General features: G+C 39.0%; 3 protein-coding genes across 12 annotated transcripts in view; 1 reads left to right on the plus strand and 2 right to left on the minus strand.

Moving 5' to 3' along the window:
* The window catches only part of cacna1bb (calcium channel, voltage-dependent, N type, alpha 1B subunit, b), a 176,730-nt gene that overhangs the window by 79,136 nt on the left and 71,067 nt on the right, over positions 1–26,527 (plus strand). The window lies entirely within an intron of this gene.
* Positions 2,534–20,140, minus strand: LOC141366189 (GTPase IMAP family member 8). The gene is made up of 7 exons (XM_073871676.1): positions 19,915–20,140; positions 19,627–19,776; positions 8,135–8,842; positions 6,021–6,731; positions 5,798–5,916; positions 3,685–4,348; positions 2,534–2,788 (listed from the first exon to the last, which is right to left on the minus strand). The coding sequence occupies exons 1-7, from the start codon at positions 20,138–20,140 to the stop codon at positions 2,574–2,576; spliced, it is 2,793 nt and encodes a 930-aa protein (XP_073727777.1). The 3' UTR covers positions 2,534–2,573.
* LOC141366190 (GTPase IMAP family member 8-like) lies at positions 20,215–26,334 on the minus strand. Its single transcript, XM_073871677.1, has 8 exons — positions 26,165–26,334; positions 25,564–25,800; positions 23,656–23,759; positions 22,830–23,546; positions 21,553–22,272; positions 21,107–21,216; positions 20,432–20,581; positions 20,215–20,286 (listed from the first exon to the last, which is right to left on the minus strand). The coding sequence occupies exons 3-8, from the start codon at positions 23,717–23,719 to the stop codon at positions 20,215–20,217; spliced, it is 1,833 nt and encodes a 610-aa protein (XP_073727778.1). The 5' UTR covers positions 23,720–23,759; positions 25,564–25,800; positions 26,165–26,334.

Consider the following 26,527-nt stretch of genomic DNA (forward strand, 5'->3'; position numbering starts at 1 on the left):
TAATAAAACGGTAGCATACTTTCAAAATCAAGTTTATTTATAACACTTACACCATCCAATATGTTTTTTTTTAATCAGCAGAACAATAAAGAAGATATTTTGCAGAAACCCCTGTGCTCCGTCATGCAAGTCAACAGATCCGCACACTTTAAGAGCTAAAGCATATATATCCAATACAACAGTAATCCCCCATAACTCCGTGTGACATATTGACTTCTTGTGAAGCAAATCAATCAGTTTTTGCAAGAAACTGAACGTTATTTACAACACTAATAGCGTGAATGCCAAAGCAGGAAGCGCGCTTTCTGTTCTCTCTGCGCCACCTATAGAGCGGGAGCGTGAAGCGCACTTCCTACTTGGCAAAAGCTCTGCATTAACTCTGTAAAATATTTATATATTAGGGCTGTCAAAATTAACGCGTTAATAACGCGTTAACGCAAATTCATTTTAACGCCACTAATTTTATTAACGGAGATTAACGCAACGCGCAATTTCTGTTTGTCCCTTGGTCCAGCCCATAGTTGAATGAACAGAGACGCAGACAAATGTGACTCTCTCTAAATGAGTAAAAGGTTTTCATAGAAATAAGAACATTAAGCAAATCGTCTACCAAATCCAATGCTCTAAATGCTCGTTGGACATCTGATATGATCTTTATTTATACGTCTGAGAGGTGTAACGTTACCGTCCTCCTAATGCTTAATCTAATACAAAAATGCGTCTCAATTCATTTTGGTTTCGCTTTTATGCATGACTTATAAAATAGACTGCAGGACTTGCTTGATGTTAAAAGAGTCATTAAGAGAGATAAAGTTCGGTACCTGATTAATGTTAAGAGTTATTAAGAGCGAAAAGACTCAAAAGCGATCTTTCACGCTGACTGACGCGCGTGCACACAGACGCGCGAGTGCGCGACCCGGATAGACATCTACACAAAATTACAGTTTTAAAAATATCGGTTTTGATAAGAATTCACGCAGGTAGGCTCTATAATCTGTTATGTTTTAAGTAAATGTTTGGTTAACTGTTGGGTAAAACTGTCTGATGTGTAACATTATATTAGATCACTTAGATTTTAAGCAGTCTGTCTCAATGTCAATCAAACAAAAGGAAAAAAAGTTGAACATACATTGATGATGTTTTTGCTTTGTGTGTGCTAAATCTATTAGTTTTACCAGTGATTTTAAGGTATTGATGTGGTAATATAATGTATGGATGTGGAAATGTTTGTGGTAATTTGACTCTTTCAACTTGTAGTTCTGTCATATTTTGTTATATTTCAACAAATCATGCATTGTTCTATGTTTTAATAGAGAATGTCAAAATATGAACAACTATTTTTTTTTTAAATAATTCCGACTCAATTTGTCAGCACATGTCACAAATGATGCAGCAGCAAACAAAAATGGAGAAAGAAAAATCTTAAAGGAAAATTCGTATACAAAACAATGGCTGGTGATTCTGTTAAAATGTAAACAGGCTGTTGTTAACATACATTTGCAGAAAGCATCTATATATGTATATATGATTAGAATATTAAAAACCTGAAAAGTGTTAAATTAGGGTAAATTTAGAATGGATAAAAATGTGCGATTAATTTGCAATTAATCGCAGTTAACTCATGAAATCATGCGATTAATCTAGATTAATTTTTTTAATCTATTGACAGCCCTATTATATATATATTCGAATCTCAAAACTGAAAATCGAATGTCTACCCATGGAACGAATATTCAAATATTCTGGTCCAGCCCTACAAATATGGGAAAAATTTCTTCTGAGAGAAACCGAGCGAAAAAACTACAACCACATTTAAACAGCCCCTTTTCTGTTTCCCGGCGGCGGAGTGATATATCAGCGAGCAATGCGTCTTCCAAGAGATGTCAATGGAATTTTACAAAATGCCAAATAAAACGCGAAAGAAACTGTCGCTACACAACTTGTTTTTAATCATCAACGAACACCACGAACCACTCGGCGAGCAGCACAGTTTTGAAAATGAACGTTAAGTGTTGTTTTAATGACATGTTTGTGCATGGCCATTGACTTCCATTCTGAAGCAGTCTCGAGACGCTTCTGAATGAGTCGAAAAGTCAAGACACGACCCATTGTCAAAATTTCTGTGTCCATCACTGTAGTTCATCCAAAACAAACCAGAAATGAGACTCAAAGTGTTAAATACCGGAATTATCCTTTAATGATAATTCCAGAAATTCAACACATAATAGTGCATTTTCATAGTAACATTAAATTGAGCTACAGCTTACAGTAATCTTACAGTACATGTTTGCTGTATATTAAATATAATGTTTCATTTGTATTCCATATATTAAACATGATATTGCATATTTATTTATACAGTTATATAATTTCTCAAACAATCTTACATTAACATTTATGTATTTAGCAGACATTTATCCAAAGTGACTTCACATTTATGATACACATGAGTACATGCATTCCCTGAAAATCGAACTACGGTAGGTATTTCATCCAAGTGTCCACATTTTTTATTTTAGAATGGGTAGTAATATGGGCAGAACATTTCATGCCATGTGTTGGTAAATGAAATATTATAATGGTCTGGGCATGGGTATCGGAACATCGTTTCTGTCAATTTCCTCATCAACCACTGTCAGATCTGCAGAACTTGTAATGCTCATGGTGTCATATCCAGATGATGCTTCGTGGTACCTGTACCTGGGATGCTGAAGCCATTCAGATACTTTTACAACAGAGTTGTAAACAGGGTATTCAAATATGTGGCTCTGAATTGACTCTCCACTTACTGGAAACAGAAAGAATGTTATTAGATTGATTTTTTTTACATACGAAGAACTGAGATGCAAAATCCTCTACGTATGTCTGTCATGTATTCTTGTAAATGATCTTCTTTATTAAACACTTAAAGGTCCCATATTTCAAAGCTTTCTAGAGTTTTATTTTAGGTTATGATGTCCTTAAACATATATATTATTATTTTTAATATATTAAAAAGGTTATTCTGTCTAAATTTGTTTAATGCCGGTTTACAATAGAGAAGTACTGTATGTAGGAAATAAGTTTACACAACAACGATATAGTAATAATCTCATTTTTAGTTAGGGGGCACTCACATTATCCAAACCAAACCATGCCCCAGCGCAATTGTCACCCCACCCTACTCCCCCAGATGCACGCACTCACACTGAACTTTTATCGATCCGAGTCCGGGCGTGCTTGTGTCATTAAGATTCGATTGTTTTGAAAAAAGCAGGAAGTCAAACGCTCTCTTAATGGAACCCACCGTAATGATAAGTCTGTGTTTTTTATTCGGAGTCGTTTGGTGCGCGATTACAGACAGCCCTCTCACATGTCATCGTATTGCTTAGTTGATCTGTTACGTGTGCAGCTCGGACATTCATGTAACCCCGCTGCTCGCATCAAAAGGTTTTTACGGAGGCAGATGAAGGTGAGTGGTCGCGCAACTGACGGCTTCACCTTTTGACACCACAGCCTTACGTGCCTGAGCCCAAGTGAACCGCGCTCTGGCCCACCTCTGCAACCCGGCCGCAGCGCGATTAACCAATCCACGCCCAGGCGCGGTACAGAGCGATCACACTAGTCAAACAAACCAGGCTTTGGGGGTTTGGTTTGGATAGTGTGGGTGCGCCCTTAAACAAAAACTTCACACAAAATACTTACTACTAGGGATTGGCTTGTTAAAGCTTTGCTCCCTTCTGGGAGATGTCTTCTTGGATTTTTCCGCATCCAGATCTACCACTGCAGCCTCCAGCATCTTCTCTATAAGTTTATCTTCACGTTTTCTCCACTCCTCTTCAGTCAGTATTTTTGGTTCACTGAATATTGTTGTTGGTTTTATTTGGTTGTTTTCCAGAGTGAAGTATTCACCTCTGTTTCTTGCCACCATCTGTTCAATCATCTTTAGCAATTCCCTGACTTGAGATCTGTTACTCCAGTCATTCTCTAGGACATGATATCTGTTTTTACACCTTCTTAGCAGCTCTTGCAGAGCTTCTCCTTCACATGCAATGTACTCCTCAACTGGTCTGTCTCTCAACCAGAATTGATCAATGAATACAATTATAGTATGTCTCCAGATACTTTCTCCAAAAAGGCTCATGAGCTCCTCCACTGTTTGTTGAGATTTCTTTGTGAAAGACTCACGCACAGGTAACACAAGCAGAAATGCATGTGGACCCGGAGAACAAACTGTCACACTGCGTAAAATTTCTTTTACATTTTCTGGAGTTGATGTTGACCAGCCTGGTGTGTCCACCACAGAGACTTGACATTCTTCAATTCTGCTCTGTTTCATCACACATTGCATTGTAGGTATTATGTAGTTCTGAACAGAAAGACAATGTTACAATCATAATGTGTAATCATTGGATGATTTTTTGATAAATTAACTGATATTGAAATTCAGGCAAAAGTAGCTAGTTTTTTGTTCATTTTGTATATTGGTAAAGTTGTACAACTCTAGTCAAAGAATATCATGTGTACATCAGTATTCATGTTAAAAATATGCCATGCTGTATTTATTTGCTAACATACGTTTACTAAAATCAGATGTATAGGGGAGAGCGGGGCACAACCTAACGCTTTTTGGTTTTGGCTCAATCATCAAAAAAATATTTGAGTTTAATTCATTCTATTTTTACACAAGCAACACACACATCTCTGCTAGAAATAAACATTTGAAGTTTGTTTCTAGTACTTACCATTCTTGCACAATTACACTAAACGTGACAGAAGTACAAACGTTACAACTTACTCCATAGGTGGGGTTAATTGTAACAGGCAGGGGGTTAGTTGTAACACTTGCTAAAAATTAAGTTTGCAAATATTTGAATACTATTTTGTCTATATGCTTGAAGTGGATATTGTACAACAATGAAAATCAAAGTCTGATTTTAGCCATCTTGATTTTAATCTTTGACATGACCTCATTCAATCAATATTAAAGATATGAACAAAAATACATTTTGACACACATTTTTTGATAAGACAAGCATTTATTTGGTTGGCAGCCAGCAATCATTCGTGTGTAGCCTATTTAAAACAAAGGCAAGAATTACCCTAATGTTAGCTGTTTTCATATGGTAAGTGCTAAGGGGTTAGTTGTAACACAGAGTTACAATTAACCCCGCTGGGTGAAAATATTTTTAAGCCTACCAAAAAAGTTGTTAAGAGCTGCAGACATATTTTGAAAATGATGCTATGTTTTAGTCAACAAGACATTGATTAATATGACATAGCAATGGATTTGGTATCTTACACACCCAACTCAGAAACCTGAAAAACATATGATGAAAAAATGTACATGCCACCAAAACACTTGTTAATCAATAACTCTATGGAAAAACATGATACATTTCCATAAATTTGTGGGAGATCGTCTTTTGGCAGTGTGAAAAAATACTGGAAAAACAAATCCTTCAAACCTGTGCAACAATGTAAACGGTCCATGTTACAATTAACCCATGCGTTAGTTTGTGCCCCGCGCACCCCTACTTCGTTTTTTAAAGATATAAGGAGCTCAGATGCAAAAGCCGCTAAATGCTTACTCAGTAATGATATTAAACAAATGCTCTTGGCATGCATTTAACGTTCATTAAATAATTTTTTCATCCACTTGATCCCAGCGTCAGATCATTCAGAAATACCGCATTGTTGGCAGAATCCATTAAGAGTCTGATAAACAATGCACATTTACAAGAAAACATGTCAGATGATTTTGCATCTGCGCTCTGTATATATTGGTACTGTACTGAAGTACTGTAAATTGAAATACCTCATCCAGTGTCCTCTCAAAACAATTTCTTTGCAGAATAATATTTCCCAACATACTTTTTCCAACTCCTTCTGCTCCAAGAAGAACTCCCCTCACATCTGAAAGATTGTAGTTCTTGTCTAGAATAAAGGAAGTAGTGACAGAATGAAAAATTAGCTGAAATAAATTATTCACTTTTATATTTCATATAGCTTTGCATTAATGGACATTGGCATTGCATTACCATTCAACAGTTCTTGAAGGATGTCTCTTTGTCTGCTTACTTTCATCATGTTTGTGTTGGCTGTTTTCATCTTGAGGTCATACTCAATGGATGAATTTCTGTCTTTTTCTGCTACAAATTGACAGCCGTTGTTCCCCATCACCATTTCCTCGATCTTCTCAAGGAGTTCAATGACTTGTGTGCTGTCATTGTGTTTTGTGCAGTCAAAAACATGATATCTGTTTCCACATTGCTCTATAAGCCACTGTAGATGCTCTCCTTCCGTCTCAATACGTTCCTCAATGGTTGTATCTCCAAGCCAATCTCCCCAAGTGAACAGCACGATTGTATGATTCCAGACGTTCTTTCCTAAAAGACTCATGTGTCCTTCAACAGCTGTTTGATAAGACTTCTTAAATGCTGTGTCAATAGGAACTGTTAACAGAATGGCATCCGGACCACGAGGGCATAGACATACACTGTGTTTTATCTCTAGTTTGTCCATCTCTGGTGTCTTTTCAAGAGGACTGTCAAGATGCCAGCCTGGAGTGTCAACCACTGTCAGCCATCTTCCATGTACTTCAGCACGAACAACTTCACAGCGAACTGTTGTTCTGTAAGCACCAGTTTTAAAAACCTCTGTGCCCAGAATGACATTACCTGCAGAGCTGCATGAAAACCAGCCTGCTCCAAGTATCACAATCCCAATATCCATTAGATGTTGTTGCTTGTCTATTCAGGAGAAAAGTCAGGTGTTACTGTTGACCGCTAAAAATCTCTTTAAGGATAGACAAGGTTATAGCTTATGTTTACCTGTTTTTAGCATTAAGTGTTTCATGACAATCACTTTCACCACATTTTACATGGTTAGCAGACATTGGTGGCCGGTGACTTGCAAAGTTCATCACAATATATATGTAGCCTGTCATGTGTGTGGTTCGTAATTTTAAAATATGTGTTCTGCGCGTTGAGAGATCCTATGTGCATCACATGTCTTGTCAAAATAAGTGCCTGCTGCAGACGCGTCTAAAGGGTTTATGATAAAAGAGACGCTCACGTTTGCCAGATACTCGCATAATCTCATGTGTAATCAGAGTTTACTGTTAAGGGAGGGTCTTGCGTGTATTTTGTGAACGTGAGCGTCTCTTTTATCATAAACGGTTTTCACGTGTGTGCAGCAGGCACTTATTTTGACTTATTACACAGCTCTCTGGAATGCTTGATTCTGATTGGTCAGTTGAGACATTTGCAGGTTTGTTCTTTTCAAATAATAACCGCTCCAAAGTAATAACGCATAGCCGGACTACTTGTATGTTTTAAATTCCTCCGCGCCAACAAAGATTACTGTTTGGCGCCATCTTGTGACAAACACTGGACAACCACAATTAAGAATGGAACATTTTGACATTAATTTTAACATGTACGGAAAAAACAAAACATTTAAACAGTGGATAGAAGAACGAACAACGACAAGACACAGAGAGCTTACTGAGACTGAACTTGACAAAATAGAGCATGACAGCTACGAAGCCAACACCAAAAAAAAAACAGACCGGCCCACCGGTAATCCTCCCGGTTCTCCCTATGGCCAATCCGGGCCTGCAGTGAAGACAGTGAAGCATGGAGGTGCAAGCATCATGATATGGGCATGTTTCTCCTACTATGGTGTTGGGCCTATTTATCGCATACCAGGGATCATGGATCAGTTTGCATATGTTAATTTAAAACAAATATGCCAATAAAATGTTTCAAATTCATATTCATGTCCAGTTGTTTTCTTATGTGGCAAGTAGCCGTGTAATAAGCGGGATAATGTAAAGGCAGCCGGTAGTTATTGGGAAATAAGCCCCTTCAGTGTGATACAGGTCCTGATCACACTGTCGGGGCTTATTTCCCAATAACTACCGGCTGCCTCTACATTATCCCTTACAAAACACGTGATGCACATGGTTCACATGACGCAACAAACACATATTATGAAAACACAAGCAACACACATGACACTCCGAACACTTATTTTGAATTTGCACCCCTCGAATGAGCAGTCACGAGCCGCCACTGTTGACGGCCTCTTTTCAGGTACAACATGAGCAGACACGTTTTTTATCACTGGCATTATGCATTGGAATTTTTACCTTTTATCTGTGATTGGAGTTTCTCTCTTTGTTCCTTCACTGCCAGAAGTCTCTGTTTGACTTTTTCCTCTATTACATTCACTCTTTCATTCCACACAGAGACACTTCTGAGGATGTCAAAGTACTGGCCACTGTTTAGAGCAACCATTCTTTCAATCTTCTCCAGCAGTAAGATCACTTGAGAGTTGTCTTTGTTTTTAATATTCAGAACATGATATCTGTCCTGACACTTCCTGAGAAGCGACTGAAAGTCTGTCCATTTTTTAAAACTGGTCAATGTTCTGTAATCATCATTTGCATCAACGGAGGTGAATAATATAATAGTGTGACTCCAGACATTCTTGAAGAAATACTCTAGATGTTTCGCTATTGCATACACTAGAGGAATTGAGGCATCTAAAGGAAGGAGCAAAAGGAAGGCGTGAGGTCCAGGAGGACATAGTGTTGGGCTTTTCATAATTTCCAGTCTATCAAACTCAGGAATGGTTTCCACAGTGTAATGCCACCACCAGCTTGGTGTATCAACCACAGTCACATGTCGTCCATGTACATCTCCTGAAGCTTGAACAGATCGTGCCGTTCTTCTGTCAGCATCAAAAGCATTTCTTCCCAGAATGATGTTGCCTGCTGAACTTTTTCCACTTCCTCGCTTTGTTCGCAGCTCTCGACACCCGATCATTACCATTCTTATATCAGATAGTTTTTTGTCTCAAAAAAAGTAAAATTTGTTTAGTCATCAAGTTACTTCTATAAATACAATATTGGTTAGCAGTAATTGTAAATATGAGAACATTTGAAAACTTACAGAAACCGTATGTTCCATTTCTCCCCAACACCCCAGTGTTTTGCCCTGTCCAGTATATTGACATGTTTCTTCTTGTTTTACTTGTATCTTCAAAATACTGAAATTGATTATGAGATGCTGGTGTTTTATTATTAAAATCTTTTTTAAATGTCTTATAGTGTATACTGTAAATAATACTAACAATCATACGAATAAATTGGCATCATCGAGCAAAAGCCAAAGGTAGACATTGTTATAAAACCCAGAAACAGTACTGAAAACCAAAGTAGAAAAGTCAAACAAATTAAAATAATTATACAGTACATTTAACACCAGACAAAGACTAAGAAAATTACTTTTATTATAATCAGGTGAGTACAGAGGAAGTTAGCAAATCTTTGATAGTTTAATCAAGTGTTTTAGTTGTACTGTCAATTATTTTACTGTATTTCTGCAGGAACTATATAAAACGTTTTGTTACCCATAGCTTCTGCAAACAAAGTATCTGTTAAATTCTAAATATTATGTAAACTAATAAATACAGTATGTCTTAAAACCCAAACCCAAGTCCCGCCATTTACTGTAAATTAAAGTTAAATTCATAATTTATAGAAAGTTAATTTACTCACCCTAATGTTTTTTGAAAGCCACAACTTAATATTTGTGGATCAGAAAAGGAGCTAAATATTTTTAAAAATGATCAGAGCTCTCAAACATCATGTCCCATTTAGATATTAACTGAAAATCTATTTTTCTACTGTAGGACTGTGTGCAACATGATCTGACATGAACCTTAAACAAAAAACTATTTGGCATGTGGAAACTTCTATGCAATTCATGTTGATTCTTGTTTGTTTTTCAACTCCTTTGGCTACTCGATTATGCTGTTTTTCATTTACATGAGCCACAGTTTAGTTGTATTTTTGCCTTAAACACATTATAATTGTATGTTGAGAGTGCATGTAGACATGGCCATTATTTGTTTTAGTTTTATATATACGTATAGTGTATATATACGTATAGTGACATAAAACTGAGAAGAACTATAAAAAAACTATATAGGCATAAAAATAATGATGATTGAAGATATCATTTTAGAGAGCGGTTTGACAAAATATTATGAACCAGTGATTAAAGGTAACACCAGTGATGTGGCCGGTAACACTTTACAAAAAGGCTGTATTAGTAAACATTAGTAAATGCATTAACTAACATGAACAAAAAATGAACAATATAGTTCCCTTTCAGTCCGTCACTACGACGTCACGTCGTGACCGACGAATTGGGAACTCGCTTAGAGAGACCAATCTGCTTCGTATACTACTAAAACGCCAATGAACTTGGCATTGAGATATTTGCATAATGCTGGCGCCGCCCCGCCAGGTGCGTATATAAGGAGCACGTGCAAATAGGGAAATCAGCTTTTTCGCTTCGAAAGCCGGCTTTATCTGACTGAGAAGCTACTCTCTGCTCTTCTGGGAACGGTTGCTGAAGTTGATTGACAAGCAGTACTAACACAGCGGACGCTCGCAGTATTCCACTGCTCTGCATATTTTTTGTTTGAGTTTAGTGTGTGCGTTGCCTTTCCCTGTGCGCATCATCAGCTGAGCACCTAAAGAGTGATTTCCCTAAAGAGTGATACGTGAGAGCTCTGTGTCTTTTTAAAGACAGCCACTCTCTCGTATATTTGGAGATCAGCGTCCTTTTCAGGATTGCTTTTCGTCCGTGCGATCTTGGATGCGAGAGGTATAAGGGTTCCAGTTACGGTCACGAGCGCTGTCTTCATGCTTGGGCATAACCCTCTTGGATTGCGGAGACGACTGACGTTTCTACGGGAATGCTGTCCGCGCCTTTGCAGTGCTGACGCCGCCGGTTGAGGCTCCGATGGAGACTGCAGAGTCGTGTTCTACGATTTCTGCCGAATCCATTGGACCTCCTTCTGGTCCCGTTCACTTCCGCAGCATCAGAGGGGTGTCCAATTTTTCCTCCGAAGTGGAGTCGTTCCGGAGATGGCGGCCGTGCCCGCTCGAGCGGCGGAAACGGTAGAGTTGGAGAGGTTAACCCCTCTCCGCCCGAACCGTACCGCCCACGTGATTGTTATTTCGGAGCTGCTCGGGCCTCTCAGTCCTCTTGTCTTGTGCCTTTCTTTCCCGACGGCACGAAGAGCTGACGTGATTTGCGGCCATCTGGCCGTTCAGCTTCAGCTTTCACCCCTCACCTCCCTCACCAATGGAGCCGCTAAGGGCGGGGACCCCTTCAGTGGAGCGGGGGGGTTGCGATGCAGCTGCGTTCCTGGAGGGACCACCCAACCCTTCCCTCCCGTGTTTGCAGACAGTCGTCCGGTTACGGGCGCTGTTCGTCAGGCATGTGGAGAGGCGGCTTCAGCCCTGCACGCAATAACGTTGCTACAGGTTCACCAAGGATTTACGAGGGAGGCCGCGACCTTCGGTCGTGCGATGTTCACCACAGTGGTTCAAGATCGCCACCTTTGGCTGTGTCTGGCTGACGGACGCAGGCGAGAACAACTTCTTGAATGCTCCTGTCTCACAGATCGGCCTCTTCGGCGAGCCCGTGGAGTCGTACAGCTCTGCTGCGCAAACTGAGGCGATCTCCTAGGTCATGCCCCGGCGAAGGAGAGCTGCCCCTGGTCCACCATGCCGGCTCCTCAGTCTGCCTCTCGCCGTCGGCGTCCTGCGGCGACCACCTCCGTTCCCCTCCTCGGACCCCATCTCGGCAGCGCGGGGGAACCGGTCGTCAGCAGCTCGCTCCGCCCGCTTAGCCGCTTCCCGTGAAATCGGGAGTTTAAGTGGCCAGTAAACGGGCGACCTGGATTGGCAGAGGATCACTCTTCAGGAGACGGTGATTCGCTCCTTCCCCCGATAGAGGGTCGGGTGGAAAATTCTTGGTTTGCATGTGTTCCACCGGCTGTTTAGCCGGTACCCACTTAACCACACATAGAGTGCATTCCTCTTCCCTCTCCACAACCCCAAAATTCTCGGGCTTTTCGTTTCACTATAGTGAAAGTGTCCGATGCACATGTACTGCGTGCATAAGTCGATGTCCTGCTGGCGAAGGATGTATCGAGCCGGTCCCTCTTACCGAGATGATGATGATAGGGTTTTTCCAGCCTTTATCTCATAGTACCCAAAATACGCGGTGGGTTACGATCGATTTGATTTACGCACCGGCTCTACAAAGGTGGTCTTTTTTTTGGATGATAACGCCGAGGCTCGTATTTCAATATTCAGATCGGTTTGCAGCCTTAGACCTGTAAGACGTGTACTTTATGTGTCCATCTCCCCTCGCCTTAGACCGTTTTTTCGCTCTGCATCGTGGGGTGGGCATATTAATATTAAGTACACCATTCGAGCTGTCTCTCTCTCTCCGTGTCTCCATGAAAGTGCTAGTCACGGCATTTAAATATCAGAGAGAGAGTGTTGTTCGTGTTCTTCTTTATTTATGTCGACTTATAATAGCCCGTTCTTGGCAGACGTGCGCGAACTCAGAGAGTTAATGCTTCGGCATCTCGCTCGTTTAAGTCATCAGGTCGACTGGGTAAGAGCAACTTTGCCCCGTGCAGAGGATCCTTTTTCTCAGTATGGAATTAGACTCGATCAACTAATTGGCGTGTTTTACAAAAGCGCGCAACTAGTCAGTTCTGACTTGCCTCGGTTTAATTCGAGGGAAGTACGCAGTCCCTCTGAAACAATTTCAGAAGCTCCTGGACATATGACAGCATGCTGCGGCTGTGACACTGCTCGAGCTGCGTCATATGAGACCGCTTCAGCGTTGGCTTTACGATCGAGTCTTGAGGAGAGCGTGGCGCACCGGCATACACCGTGTAAACACTACACCTGCGTGTCATTTAAATTTTCCCCGTGGTAGACCCAGCATTTCTGATAGCAAGATATGCCTCTGAGGGGTCTCCTGCCATTCGGTAGCATACGATGCTCTAAGCACGGGTTGATCTGCCACGTATGACGGGCTTGCAGTCTCTGGGGTGTGCATAGCACCCCAACTGCCGCGAGCGGTGCGCTGTATATCAGGGACTTGTACGCTCCGCTATGGAGATGCGAGGGAAGGATGTATTAGTCGACACCGATAACATTGCGACTGTTGCGTTATTTACCGTTAAGGCGGTTTTGCGCTCTCGTCACTCGTCGCATCTTGCTCGTCATCTCCTCCTTTGGAGTCAGAAGCATCTGAGGTCCCTTCGTGCCATTTACATCCCGGGATCGCTCAATACAGCGGTGACGCGCTTCCCGAGCTGCGCCCCCGGCGAATGGCGACTCCACCCCCAGACGGTCCAGCTAATTTGGAAGAAGTTCGCTTGTGCGTAGATAGATCTGTTTGCGTCGCCGGACGATACCCATTGTCGCCTATTTTATTCACTAACCGAGGGCAGCCTCGGCGTGGATGCGTTGGCACACAGCTGGCCGCGGGGGGTGCGTAAATACGCATTCCTTCCAGTGAGCTTTATTGCGCAGACACTATGCAAAGTCAGGCAGGACGAGGAAAGCCTTTTATTAATCGTCCGTACTGGACGACCAAGAATTGGTTTCATAGTTAATGCTCCTCGCGACAGCCCTCCCTGGCGGATTCCCCTGAGGAAGGACTTTCTTTCTCAAGGAAGGGGCACATTTGGCACTCGTGCCCCGACCTGTGGATCTCCATGTATGGTCGTTGAGCGCGCGCAAGGTTTAGGTGATTTATCGCAAGCGGTATCTAACACCATCGACGCGGTTCGAGCACCGTCCACAAGACGGGCTTACGCGCTTAATGAAACCTTTTCGTCACCCGGTGCTCTTCGCAACGCGAGGACCCCAGAGAATGCCCTTTAACATTATGCTTTTATATCTTTAACATAGGTTAGATGGTAGGCTGTCCCTCCGCCATTAAAGTTGATATTGCCGCTATTTCTGCTCATCACTCACTTATCTACGGCAGATCAGTTGGCCAGCATGATTTAATTATTACATTTTAAGAGGTGCTCGCAGGCTAAACCCCTCGCGCCCTCCCTCTTTCCTCCTGAGACCTGTCCATGGTGCTGAAGCCTTCAGGTCTCCTATTTACGCCTTTGCAGTCTGCGAGTCTGAAGTTTTTTATCAATGAAAACTCTGACCCTGCTAGCATTGGCCTCCATGAAGAGAGTAGGGGATTTACATGCATTCTCTGTTGACGATTCGTGCTTTTAGTTAGGCCCTGCTGTCTCGAGTGTAACATTGAGACCCAGACCAGGCTACGTACCCAAAGTTCCCACCACTCCCTTCAGAGATAAGGTGGTGAGTTTGCAAGCGCTGCCCCCGGGGGACGCAGACCCAAAGCCTCAGGACCTCAGACCAGCTCTTTGTTTGTTATGGTGGCCAGCAGAAAGGGAAAGCTGTCACTAAGGAGAGGATGTCTCATTGGATAGTTGATACTATCGCCCTGGCTTATAATCTTCAGGGTATTCTTGCCCCTTTATTTGAGAGCGCACTCCACACGGGGTGTTGCCTCATTTTGGGCTATCGCTCGTGGTTCCTCGCTAACAGACATCTGTAGAGCTGCTGGTTGGGCGACACCTAATACATTCATTAGATTTTACAATGTTCGTATCGAGCCTGTATCCTCTCGTGTTCTTTCCTCACCAGGGAGGGTACGGAGAGCAGACTCGCAAGTCGGCTTGCAGCCTCCGGCTGAGGCTCCAAATTGAGTTTCAGTATGGAAGGCCATCAGAGCAAAAATGCGTAATGGTTTGAATTGCTCTTCCTCCGCTGCCTTGGCAGCCTTTGTTGCGGAGCATTGGCTGTCAGCCTTTCACTAGCTGTATTCTTACGAACCTACGTGTTTGGCTTGGGCTCCACATTGTGTCCCAACGGGTTCCTTTGTGAGTATTATTCCGTGGGGTTAATCCTACCAGCCCACGTTTCCCTTAGCAGAGCACTGCTTTGCTTACACAGCCACGGCTGTCCTTATTCTGTTTATTTAGTCCACCATCAGCCCTTAAGAGGGGCGGTGGCTTCCGCAGCGTTCCTATCCCGCTCTGGTAGGGTGCTTCCCAGTCGCTGGCACTACTGTGGGGTTAAAGGAACATCTAGTGCCCGGCCTTTCTGCCTTATCCTATTTCTCCATTCCCTTAAGGGGATTTGGAGGGCTTTTTGCAGACACTGGAAGAGGTCAGCCCCTAGTGGCGTTTTGGTAGGGATTCACAATTCGTCGGTCACGAGGGTTACATCCGTAACCGAGATGTTTTTCAGCATTTATTAATCTTTGTTAATGTTAGTCAATGTCAATTGAGTTATTAATGTTAGTTTATGGTGCATTAATGTTAACAGTTATAACCCTTTTTCTTTTATAAATGTAGTAAAGGCAAAAATTTACATGAACAAAGATTAGCCTAATAAATGTCATAGAAGTGTTGTTCAATGTTAGTTCATGTTAACTAATGCATTAACTAATTGTTAAATACAACCTTATTGTAAATTAGAAAAAAACTATTTTTTTCTTCAATACAGATCATAACTGTTTTCAGTATGTTACATTAAAATGTAGATTGGTCTAAATTACATCAAAATAGTATGATAGTATGACAATTTTTTTTGATTGACCAAGAAATGCTTCTTTATTTGCAAAGTCAAGGGGCGTTTGCAGCCTAGTGGTTAGAGAGTCGGACTTGTAACCCGAAGGTGGCTGGTCTCACGACACTAATGTAAAGGCTACAGTTTTGTTTCGAAATTTAACTAGTGAGGCTACAAATTAATCCATTCGAATTTTTTTTTCATAATTTATACTGAATTTACTGTACGTGTGAGCATGGGCGTAGATTTAGGGTGGGACGCTAGGGAAATGTCCTTACCAACATTCAGGGAAGACTGAATTGTCCCTAGCAATAATTTTGACCAAAATTAATCTGTATTAATATATAACCACTGATGTCCGTCTTATTCTTGTGTTTTCAATTTTTTACTTATTATATTTTTTCAGGAACCATTTAAATGAGATTAAAAATCTTTTGCAATCCCGTTCTGTAAAAATAACGCTATATGTGGTACATAAACGGTTAACAGCTTTCGTTCTCTGCAATGCCCGCCTCCGTAACTCACATCGCTAATATGATTGGCTTTGCATTTTTTAGTCCCGCCTCTCTAACTCACAATGCTAATATGATTGGATTACCATTTCTTGAGTCCCGCCTCTCTAACTCACATTGCTAATATGATTGGATTAGCATTTCTTGAGTCCCGCCCCTCTAACTCTTGTCTTATGACTCGCTACTTGTGATAGGATGGTTTCACTTTGTACAACGCGCCAAAGTTCACTCAACAAGACGCGCGTGATTATTCGGGCTACAGGTAAGTGAGGAAGAAAGTATTATTATACCCACTGTAACTGTTTCATGCACAAAATACAGAACAAGTTGTGTCACAATGATTCAAGGACAGTGTTCGTTTCACCCAGGGGCGTCGCTAGACCCCTTTTACTGGGGCATGTGCCCCAGTGTAAATCTTTTGTGCCCCTGTGTAAATCTCAAGTTTACATTTTAGCAGTTATTTTCCTTTACAAAGACAATCGCGGCAAAACGGATCTATATGCAATGTAGTTACCCAATTCACTTTTGAGCAGTCGCACTGACGCGTGCACGCCCCAATTCATGTCCGCGTCCACGCACCCATTCATGTCCGTGCGCGACTGTTTTGCCGTGCGCAGCCGTATACAAACACGCGATTGAGTTGGTTTATGAAAACATGACGAGACTAAAGTAAGTTTCCGATCATTGACGCATGTGATGGACATCAGAAACGTTTTGTGCAAAGCAGGAAAAGGGAAGCCAAAATGAGAGATGATGAGTTTAAGGGAGTAAAGACATAACATCTTACCCTGTCAGGGCTCAAACATTAGAGGAAAAATCTCAGGAAAACTTATGTTCAATAGTCTATAAAATTGCATTGTTCACATACAAAAACTGTGTTATACTGTTCTGTATTTTCAGATATGAAATTAATATTTAGTTCACTAGCTCTAGGTCATTACATACAGTAACTAAGATAGATTGTTTTAGTAGCAGTCATAAAATGAAAATATTCTTAAAAATAAAAAAAGAAGTTATTAATCATTTTTATGCCTTTAAACATGTTGATAATGCTGTATATATGTATATATGAAGATGATACTTAAATATTTTTAAATAAATGTTTGTCTTTCCCAGTACTTGTTGCAATGCTGGAATAGTGGGTTAAGCAAAGGAAATTGTATCTTGCACACCGCAGGCTTTCAAGAAAAAAAAATAATAATGGGGGGCCCGTGCCCCAGTAGAGCTTTATGTCTAGCAATGCCCCTGGTTTCACCAATACATGACAATCCCATGTTAACCTGAGGAGTTGCAAACGCGTGTCAACCTTTTATAAATGGGGTAGCAAGGTTATTTAGGGGGTCCCTAATCCATGAAAGAAAATAACCCCAACATGGTAAAAACATGAAATCATGTCATGATTGCTGAATACTTTACATTACTGCACTGTGGTCATTACTTGCACAGATGTAGACATAATGTAAGGTTGCATTTTAAACTTAAACAATTTTTTCACACTGATTAACTGTCTTTTAATGAAAAGAAGATTTAATGTGAACTACAGAAACATTAATAAACGTTGTTCAGGAAACAGCATGATATACATACCTACTTTAACACTGGGATTTTTTGGCCAAATTAAATTAAGAATTAAATATTAATTGCATATTCTTCAATGTTATAAAGTAAATATGGATTCATATATGTTACAAAGTGATTTTCTTTTCTTTTTTGACAAAGACTTAAACAGTTACTGTTTATTAGGCTCTAGGATATAACAAATATAATAAATTGTTTATTATAGTACATTACATTTGGGATGGCACCGGGGGTGGCGAGTCAGATGTCACTGAGTAAAGAGCATACTGAGTTGTCTTTGTCTTGTTTTTGCAATGCGACAATTTTATTTATGTCCCCACCAATGCCAGGAGCAAACCTACGCCCTTGCGTGTGAATGGTAATTTTTATGTATTAATATGCAGATTGTGGGCATTGTAAAGATACAATTAAAAACATAATATTTGGAATGGAAAAGTCCAAGCTTCCTCTTTGTCTGCTTCATCAGATGACCGCTTTGATTCTTTATCCAGCATTTAATATCTTCTCTATAAGTTCATCCTCATGCTTCATCCATACTTCTTCAGTCAGTGTCTTTGACTCACTGAGCCACCTGAAAGCTGTTAATGTTGGCTTGCTTGACAGCTCTTGCCAAATGCAAATTAAAGATGCTAATTGCTGATTGGTCAAAAGCTGTGCTATGCTTCAAACATCTAAATGCTACAGATAATTTAAAGAATAATTTTCTCAAAGGATGGTGTTATTTCCCATTTTAGCGGAGTACAAGATGCAGGTGTTTTGCTGATCTATGAATTGTTGCTTTAAATGACTGCAATGTTGACTATAAGTATTGCTAAGACCTGCAAAAAATATTGTTGAAATAACACACAGAAAACAAGAATTACAGGTAAGTTCAGTAAGTTTAATATACATACATATTCTGTGAACTACTGACAACATTTATCCCAAGTTTAAAATAAAATATAATTTTTTGATTGAGCTGCATTGCATTTAAATAACTTTGTCAATCCTGAGGTTTGCCTAGGATGGATTTCAGCCAACGCAGTCTCACACCCATGGCGTCAATATTTCAATACTATGAGGTACGCGAAATTAAACAGTTGTCACCTGACATTGGGGTTAGGGATAGGTTTGGGTAGGGATGTCATTATGTAAATCTAACCCTAAACTGACGCGAAAATGGTAGAAAATGGTAAGAAAATAGGAAAGAGAATTTCGCGTACCTCACAGCATTGAAGTCCCTAGTTCGTCAAAAAATGACGCGAAAGGGGTACCCTCCGCGTCAACATATTGACGCATGGTCAAGTGTCGTCAAATATTGACGCCATGGGTGTGAGACTGTGTTGTTTCAGCAGACACTGGAATGGAATGAGGATTGGAATAAGGATTTTCTTATTCATTCCTATTTCACATTGTGTCTGTACAGAAGCTGAAGCAGTTAGCTGTACATGGTGCTGTCAGGATCTTCTTGTCTACCTCTAAACATTGATTAAACAGGATTTGTTTGAATCTTTGTGTGACAGCACATAATATGTGTATATAATCTTCTAATGTATACATTAATCTCAGTTGCCTATTCACAAATGCAAAATTCATATTTTATTGCAATTATGAGCATAATTATATTATTCTGTTTACATGAGCTTTAATCCTTTACATAATAATAATAATAATAATAATTTGTTACATTTATATATAGTGCTTTTCTGCAGTGCGTTTGCACCAGAAAGCCCACCACACACCAGCTTTAATCACATTACAATAGTATAAGAGAATTGCATGTAAATATTACCATTATCTGTACTGATATTGATTAGTATTCATATGATCAAATCACTCTTGGTGTGATTGATGGAAGCTTGAAAAAAAATTACGATCCACTAAGTACAGGTGAAAATTTACTGCTGGTCATTGTCTAACATATTAAAAGCTTATATCTTAATGTTGTGATTATTCCTGTTTACAGACTCCATACTGTATAATGCAGGAATTTTTTTATCTAATTCATATTAATAACAGATTTCATATTGTCTGCTGGGTGTTTGGGCACTGGAATATCATCTTTGACTTCCATCTTCTGACATTGAGAACTGGATACAATGCTCATGGTGTCATATTCAGATGATACATCATTTCCTGGGCGTCTGAGCCATTGAGACACTTTAAAAACCGGGTTACGAAGATCAACTTCAAATAGACTGTTGACATCAGAAAATCCAGAATCTCCAGCCACTGGAAAAAACATGGATTTTTGTTAGACATGTAGGTAGCATATATATATACACACACACGATTATTATTATATTAATATAATACAGTAATTTAATATGGTGATGGTGGGACATTAACCATCAGTAAACAGAAACATACTGCTTGGAATTGCACCATCGAAGCTTCCTCTTCTGTGAGATGACTGCTTGGATTCTTTATCCAGATCCACCACTGCTGCCTCCAGCATCCTATCTATAAGTTCATCCTCACGGTTCATCCACTCTTCTTCAGTCATTGTCTTTATGGCTGTTGACGTTGGTTTATTTTCTTTCTTTACTAAAGCGAAGTATTCTCCTCTGTTTCTAGCCACCATCTGTTCAATCATCTTTAGCAAATTTGTGATCTGAGATCTGTTACTCCAATTATTCTCTATCACATGATATCTGTTTCCACACTTTCTTACCAACTCTTGCAGAGCTTCTCCTTCACATGCAATAAATTCCTCAACTGGTCTGGCTGTCCAACAGTATTCTGCAGTGAATAATATTATAGTATGTCTCCAGACATTCTCGCCAAAAAGCCTCATTAGGTCTGTCACTGCTTCCTGATTTGTTTTTGAAAATGACTTATAAACAGGTAACACGAGCAGGAATGCATGTGGACCCGGAGAACAAACTGTCACACTGCGTAAAATTTCTTTTGCATTTTCCATAGTTGATGTTGACCAGCCTGGTGTGTCCACCACAGAGACTTGATATCCTTCAATCTTCCTCTGTTTCATCACACATTGTCTTGTGAATGGATTTGTATCACTGATCTCATAACCCTATAAAAATTTCAATATTCAATATCAAGTTATTATTAATGAAGCTATCAACAAACAAAGTTAGTACAACACTTTAACTCATCAAAATAGTTAAAGCAATTTAGGGCAAGGTTAACTAAATAGGGCAAAGGGCAAATTAGCATGAGAGGGCAATTTAAAAAAAAGCGCTGATTGAAGTGGAAATTTCTGCAGGTGATTACTCACAAGGTGTACGTTAAAGAACTCAATTTAACACATGCTTTTTTGGACATTAAATAATGTGCAAATTCAAGTAAATTGACTACAAATGCAATATTATAACAAAAGCAAAAACAATCATGTCCATGCCTTTTCAGTGCTCATTGTTTACCTGTCTTTAGTAAATCCTGACAGTAGTTTTAATGGCAAAAGCACTTGCGAAAGCTGTCAGAAAATCTGGCCCCTAAAGTTTTCTTTATAAGCAACTCATTTAAAGAAGTAAGTTGAAATTACATGTACAGCTAATTTGTTTTTCTGTAAAAATTTAAGGCAATGTGTACAGTATACCTTTTGATTAAAAAAATATCCATCCAGAATGATGTTTCCAAACGTGCTCTTTCCAACTTCTTCTGCTCCAAGAAGCACAATCCTCACATCTGAGAGATTGTATTTCCTTTCTATAGTTTTAATAAATTTTGATACATAAAACAAACAACTTAATACAAATATTATGTACAGTTATAATTATAAAATATACATTACAAATAATTATCCTTAAATAGTTTTATTTCTCTATAGATACTTTTTTTATTAATGTACAAGGTCATTCACAGTGCTTTTAGGATTGTAGTTAATTATAACAAGTATTATATATTTTGACCACATTTGCTTCAATTGAAAATGTGTAACTGTGTAATTTATCTAGGAACTAACTGGTTTATGTTTAGAACACGTACATGTATATTTTTCACTTGCAATTTCATATTTTTAAAAAATGTAAGCTGTGCACCTACCCCTTAGCAGTTCTTGAAGGATATCTCTTTGTCTGCTCACTTTCATCAGGTTTGTTTTGGCTGTTTTCATCTTGCGGTTATACTCAGTGGATGGATTCTCATTCATTTCTGGAACAAAGTGAAGGCTGTTGTTCTCAATCACCATTTCCTCAATCTTCTCAAAGAGTTCAGTGACTTGTGTGCTGTCATTGTGTACCTTACAGTTAAAAACATGATATCTGTTTCCACACTGTTCCAATAGCCACTGCAGATGCTCTCCTTCTGCCTCAATACGTTCCTCAATGGTTGTATCTCCAAGCCAATCTCCCCAGGTAAACAACACAATTGTATGATTCCAGACATTGTTCCCTAAAAGACTCATGTGTCCTTCCACCCCTCTGCAAACAGGCCTGTTAAATGCTGTGACAACTGGAACAATTAACAGAATCACTTGTGGACCTGGAGGACATAGATAGACACTACGTCTAATCTCAAGTTTGTCCATTTCTGGTGTCTTTTCAAGAGGGTGGTTGTAGTGCCAGCCTGGGGTGTCGACCACTGTCAGCTGCCTGCCATGTACTTTAGCATGAGCAACAGCACAGCACACCGTTTCATGAAAGGTTGTTTTTTCACTAACTTTAAAAACTTCTTTGCCCATAATGGTGTTGCCTGTAGAACTCTTTCCACCCTCTATTCCTCCAAGTATCAGGATCTGTATGTCGCTCAGATGTTGTTTATCATCTAAAACATAACAGTCAAAAATCAAAAAAGTGTACTAATTGCTTAAATAGCCCCTATTTTCTTTTGGTGTGCAAGTGTGTGATATAGTACATGTTAACGATCTGCAAAGTTACACAAGACATATTGAATTACACCGAATACACAAAATAACGTTCTTTATAGGAAAGTCATAAGGGCTCTAAACATTTACATTAAGCAGTTTGTATAATAGAGACAACTTTACATATTTTTGAACACCCTTGCATTTAAACTGAATAACTTTAAACTAAATAATTAATTAAAGGTAGGGTATCTGATTTTGAAAAATGCTAACCTAATAATTGCGTCCAAGTATTGCTTTCGGTTCGAGTTAAATGATTTGTTGAACATTTTTTGGTCTTACACCTTTCACAGATGACATATATTTAGAAAAATGCATTTAGACAACTTAACATAGAGATTTCTATCAGGATGCGAGAAGACTTTAACCAGCATAACTAAAAATGTTTCTGGATCAAATCAGATACCCTGTCTCTTATAGGCAGATATTATTTGCTATATAGTAATGAATTTCCTACCTCTGATGTGTGCATCCAGCTCAGATTTTTCTCTTTTCACAGCAGGTATTTTCTTTGTGGCTTGTTCTCTTTCTGAATTGTCTCTCTTTTCCTCTGAAGAGAACATTGTGGCAATTTGAAAATATTGTTCATTGTTTTTTACCACCATTTTCTCAATTTTTTCCAACAGTGCAATCACTTGAAATCTGTCATGCCTTTCATGAATGTTGAGAATATGATATCTGTTCTGACACTTGCTTAGACACATTTGGAGGTCTGGCCACTTTTTAAGATGTTTTTTTAAAGCTATATCATCATATGGAGCAATAGAGCTGAACAACACAATAATGTGATGCCAGACAGTCTCAGACAAAAACTCCAGATGCTTCTCTAAAGCCATTCTGTAGGGTTTATGAAAAGTACAATCTACAGGAATGACCAGAAGAAAGACATGAGGTCCTGGAGAACATAGTGTTGGACTTCTCTTGATTTCCAGTAAATCAAACTTTGAAGTGTCTTCCAGAGTGTAATGCCACCACCAGCCTGGTGTGTCAACCACAGTCACATGTCGTCCATGTACATTTGCTGAAGCTTGAACAGATTGTGCCGTTCTTCTTCCAACAACAAAAGTATCTTTTCCCAGAATGATGTTTCCGACTGAACTTTTTCCACTTTCAATTCTTCCAAACATTTCCCGACCCCCAATCAACACAATTCTTATCTCAGAGAGTTTGTTGTCTTCAAAAAAAGTTAAAGAAAAAGTTAATTTACATTTCAAAAGACAAGCCTAAAGTCAAACTTGGGAAATTACATGTCTAAAGAGATTTAAAGGCATTTGAAAACTTACTGGAATCAGATATTTGGAAGCTCTCCTGCACTGCTGCGTCTTGCTTTGTCCTTTGATCTGACATTTTTCTTGTATTTCAGTTCTTTGTTTCTTATATCTAAATACTGATAGATTATATAGAAATTTGTTTAAAAAGTCATCTTGACTATTATTTTTAATTAGATAGTATGCATCCAAATGGTTGAGGGCAAGCCAGCTACAAACTTTCCAGCTTGGTAGCATAGATGTAAACAAACCTTTGGCACAAATGTGAAGCATTCTGGGAAAACCCATCAGATGTCACGCAGGAACATTTTCAGAAAAATAAAAAAATAACATCTCTTCATCTATGACATATATTTCTGAAAATATCTATGCAAATTTTGAGGTACTGTGACGTTGGGTGCCTAAACATCTGTTTGTCTCAGTTACATGCAACCATGCAATCAAAGATTTTCAAAATCTCCACTCTGGCCGAAGTTTTTAGAAAGAATCGGTTTTTAGAGGCGAATTCTCAGTTTGTAAACGAAGGGTGCAAATGAAGAAAAACCTGTTTTTCTCATGGTTATATTTTCAAAATAACCATGTTTGTGTAAACAGGGCCTTATTTACTGTATCTCTATAGCACTGTTTTCACTGTCCTAAAAACGAGCTGATGTCTTTCTTTGTTCTGTGAAGTCCTTTCTTCAGAAATACGTAACAAGTTCTGATTGTGTAGTTTGTTTAGTGTGTTGTGATTAGATAGCAGCTTAGCCAGAGCCATTTGAGCTTAGCTGGCGACTGATGTATTTATGTGGGCGGAGTTTAGTCAAAAACTCCTATTTTGACTTCATTCATCCGTGAAGTAGAGGGCTGTAGTCCAAACCGGCTGTTTGCTGTAGGCTTTGAAAACATTTCTGTTAAAGAAAATATATTGCCTGGCAGTAAAGTTTGAGTCTTATACTTTTGCAGGTATTATTTATGCTCTAACAGTAACATTACACACTAACTAAAGTTTGAGAAATGGAATCAGGAAAAACGGGACCTTTAAATAGTATTATAGATTTTATAGATCAACACTAGAATTTATTTTCTATTTTAAACGGTAAATAGAGTAACTTATTATGAGGCTCTTATACAAAGAGAAAATGAGTTCAATAAGTAAAATACATTGATTACATATCTTTTACCACAGTAAAGTGACTTTTACTTGTAATATTTGATTGTTGTGCTTTTATTTTCATTGCCTTTCTTTAAACCCGTTTTTCTCAAAATTGCATTCCTGAAAATCACAGCGATAAGCCGACTAAATATAAGCATAACTTTTGTTTTAGACAAGATATAGTATGACAGTAACAAACAGATTTGGAAAGGGCTTAGTCAGCTTTCACATGATATCAAAACCTAACATTGGGTCAATTTCAACATGTAATGGGTTTTCCCAGATTGCATCACAAATTATTAGCTTTTATTTAAAATACAGCAGACATACAGTACAGTATTTAGGGACAGTATTCTCACAAAACACCAAAATGGCAAAATAGTCAGTAGTAAAAATTTAGTTAATACTGTATGTGTGATTTACTCATGTTGCAAATAGGACTATTTCATTTGAAGTTTAAATTAATCATTTCTCATGTAAATTTGCAACCATCTTTGCACTAAATATGAGCAATTTACAATTTACTTCCTGATAAAGGAAGATTATTAGTAGTAGGTATGATGCATGAATGTGTTAAAAATTTAAATTAAAGTATACCTGCACACCTTTTCCCCACTGTGTTATTTAAAAATACGCAAGTTAACATGATGTTTCTTTAATGCCATTGTTCTAATTTGTCAACAAACACAGCTGATCTAAAAGGTTTAAGATGGCGCTTGCAAGTACAGTACAGTACACAACATTTTCATAAACACAGTAAAACACAGACAACCCATTGCTTCACTTACTTCACATTAAATATCTTGTCCTTTCCTCTTTCTTCATCCTGGTTTTTAGTAGTGTGTCTGCATACAGTTGTAATGATCAAACATGGATTAATTGATAGATTGAATTTTAGTTGTTCAGTCCGAAAAAAATTCCCTGTGCCGTACACATTTTGTTTTCTGTACCTGCCTGTTTAACTTTTACTTTCTCTTGTGTAGTTTACTGTACAAAGGTGGCTCCACCTTCTGTCACCGGAACAGCTGTTTGAAAGGACAGAGCAATTTCAGCAAAAATTTGTGACCATCTTTGAACTAAATATGAGCAAAATTTACTTTCTGGTATAGGAAAATTATATAAGGGCTCAGATAGGATGACAGTAGCCTTACTAGCCAGTAGTAGGTATAAATGCTTGAATGTGTTTAAAATTCAAATGAAAGTTAAAAAAACTGCTCACCTTTGCCCCACTGTGTTCTTTAAAAATACTGTACTGTAAGTTAACGTGATGTTTCTTTAATGCCATTGTTCTAATTTGTCAGCAAACACAGCTAATCTAAAAGGTTTAAGATGGCGCTTACAAGTTTTCATAAACACAGTAACACACAGACAACCCATTCCTTTACTTACTTCACATTAAAAATCTTGTCTTGTGTAGCCTTTCCTCTTTCTTCACCCTGGTTTTTAGTAGTTTGTCTGCATACAGTTTTAATGATCAAACATGGATTGATTGATAGATTTAGTTTTAGTTGTTTCAGTCCGAAAAATTCCCTGTGTCGTACTCCTTTTGTTTTCTGTATCTGCCTGTTTAACTTTTACTTTCGTTTGTGTAGTTTACTGTACACAGGTGGCTCCACCTTCTGTCACTGGGGACAGCTGTTTGAAAGGAGAGAGCAATTTCAGCAAAAATGTTATACTACTTCTATTGCATGAACTGAGACGCATAAGACTGAAAAATTAGTGACAAAATGCATTATTGTGTGTGTATATGTT

This window comes from Misgurnus anguillicaudatus, chromosome 9, assembly GCF_027580225.2.
Source record: "Misgurnus anguillicaudatus chromosome 9, ASM2758022v2, whole genome shotgun sequence".
NCBI classification, from domain to species: Eukaryota; Metazoa; Chordata; class Actinopteri; order Cypriniformes; family Cobitidae; genus Misgurnus; species Misgurnus anguillicaudatus.

Excerpts from the sequence above, each read along its gene's own strand:
- LOC141366189 (XM_073871676.1), bottom strand. The coding sequence starts at position 20,140 with ATGATTGAACAGATGGTGGCTAGAAACAGAGGAGAATACTTCGCTTTA. Across the intron at positions 8,843-19,626 it reads CATTGTATCCAGTTCTCAAT|ACAAAAAACTATCTGATATA; the intron begins GTCAGAAGATGG and ends ACTTTTTTTGAG. Across the intron at positions 6,732-8,134 it reads ACTCCAATCACAGATAAAAG|ACAAGCAACAACATCTAATG; the intron begins GTAAAAATTCCA and ends TCTCCTGAATAG.
- LOC141366190 (XM_073871677.1), bottom strand. The coding sequence starts at position 23,719 with ATGTCAGATCAAAGGACAAAGCAAGACGCAGCAGTGCAGGAGAGCTTC. Across the intron at positions 21,217-21,552 it reads CCTTCAAGAACTGCTAAGGG|AAAGGAAATACAATCTCTCA; the intron begins GTAGGTGCACAG and ends TTAAAACTATAG. Across the intron at positions 20,582-21,106 it reads GATATTTTTTTAATCAAAAG|GGTTATGAGATCAGTGATAC; the intron begins GTATACTGTACA and ends AAATTTTTATAG.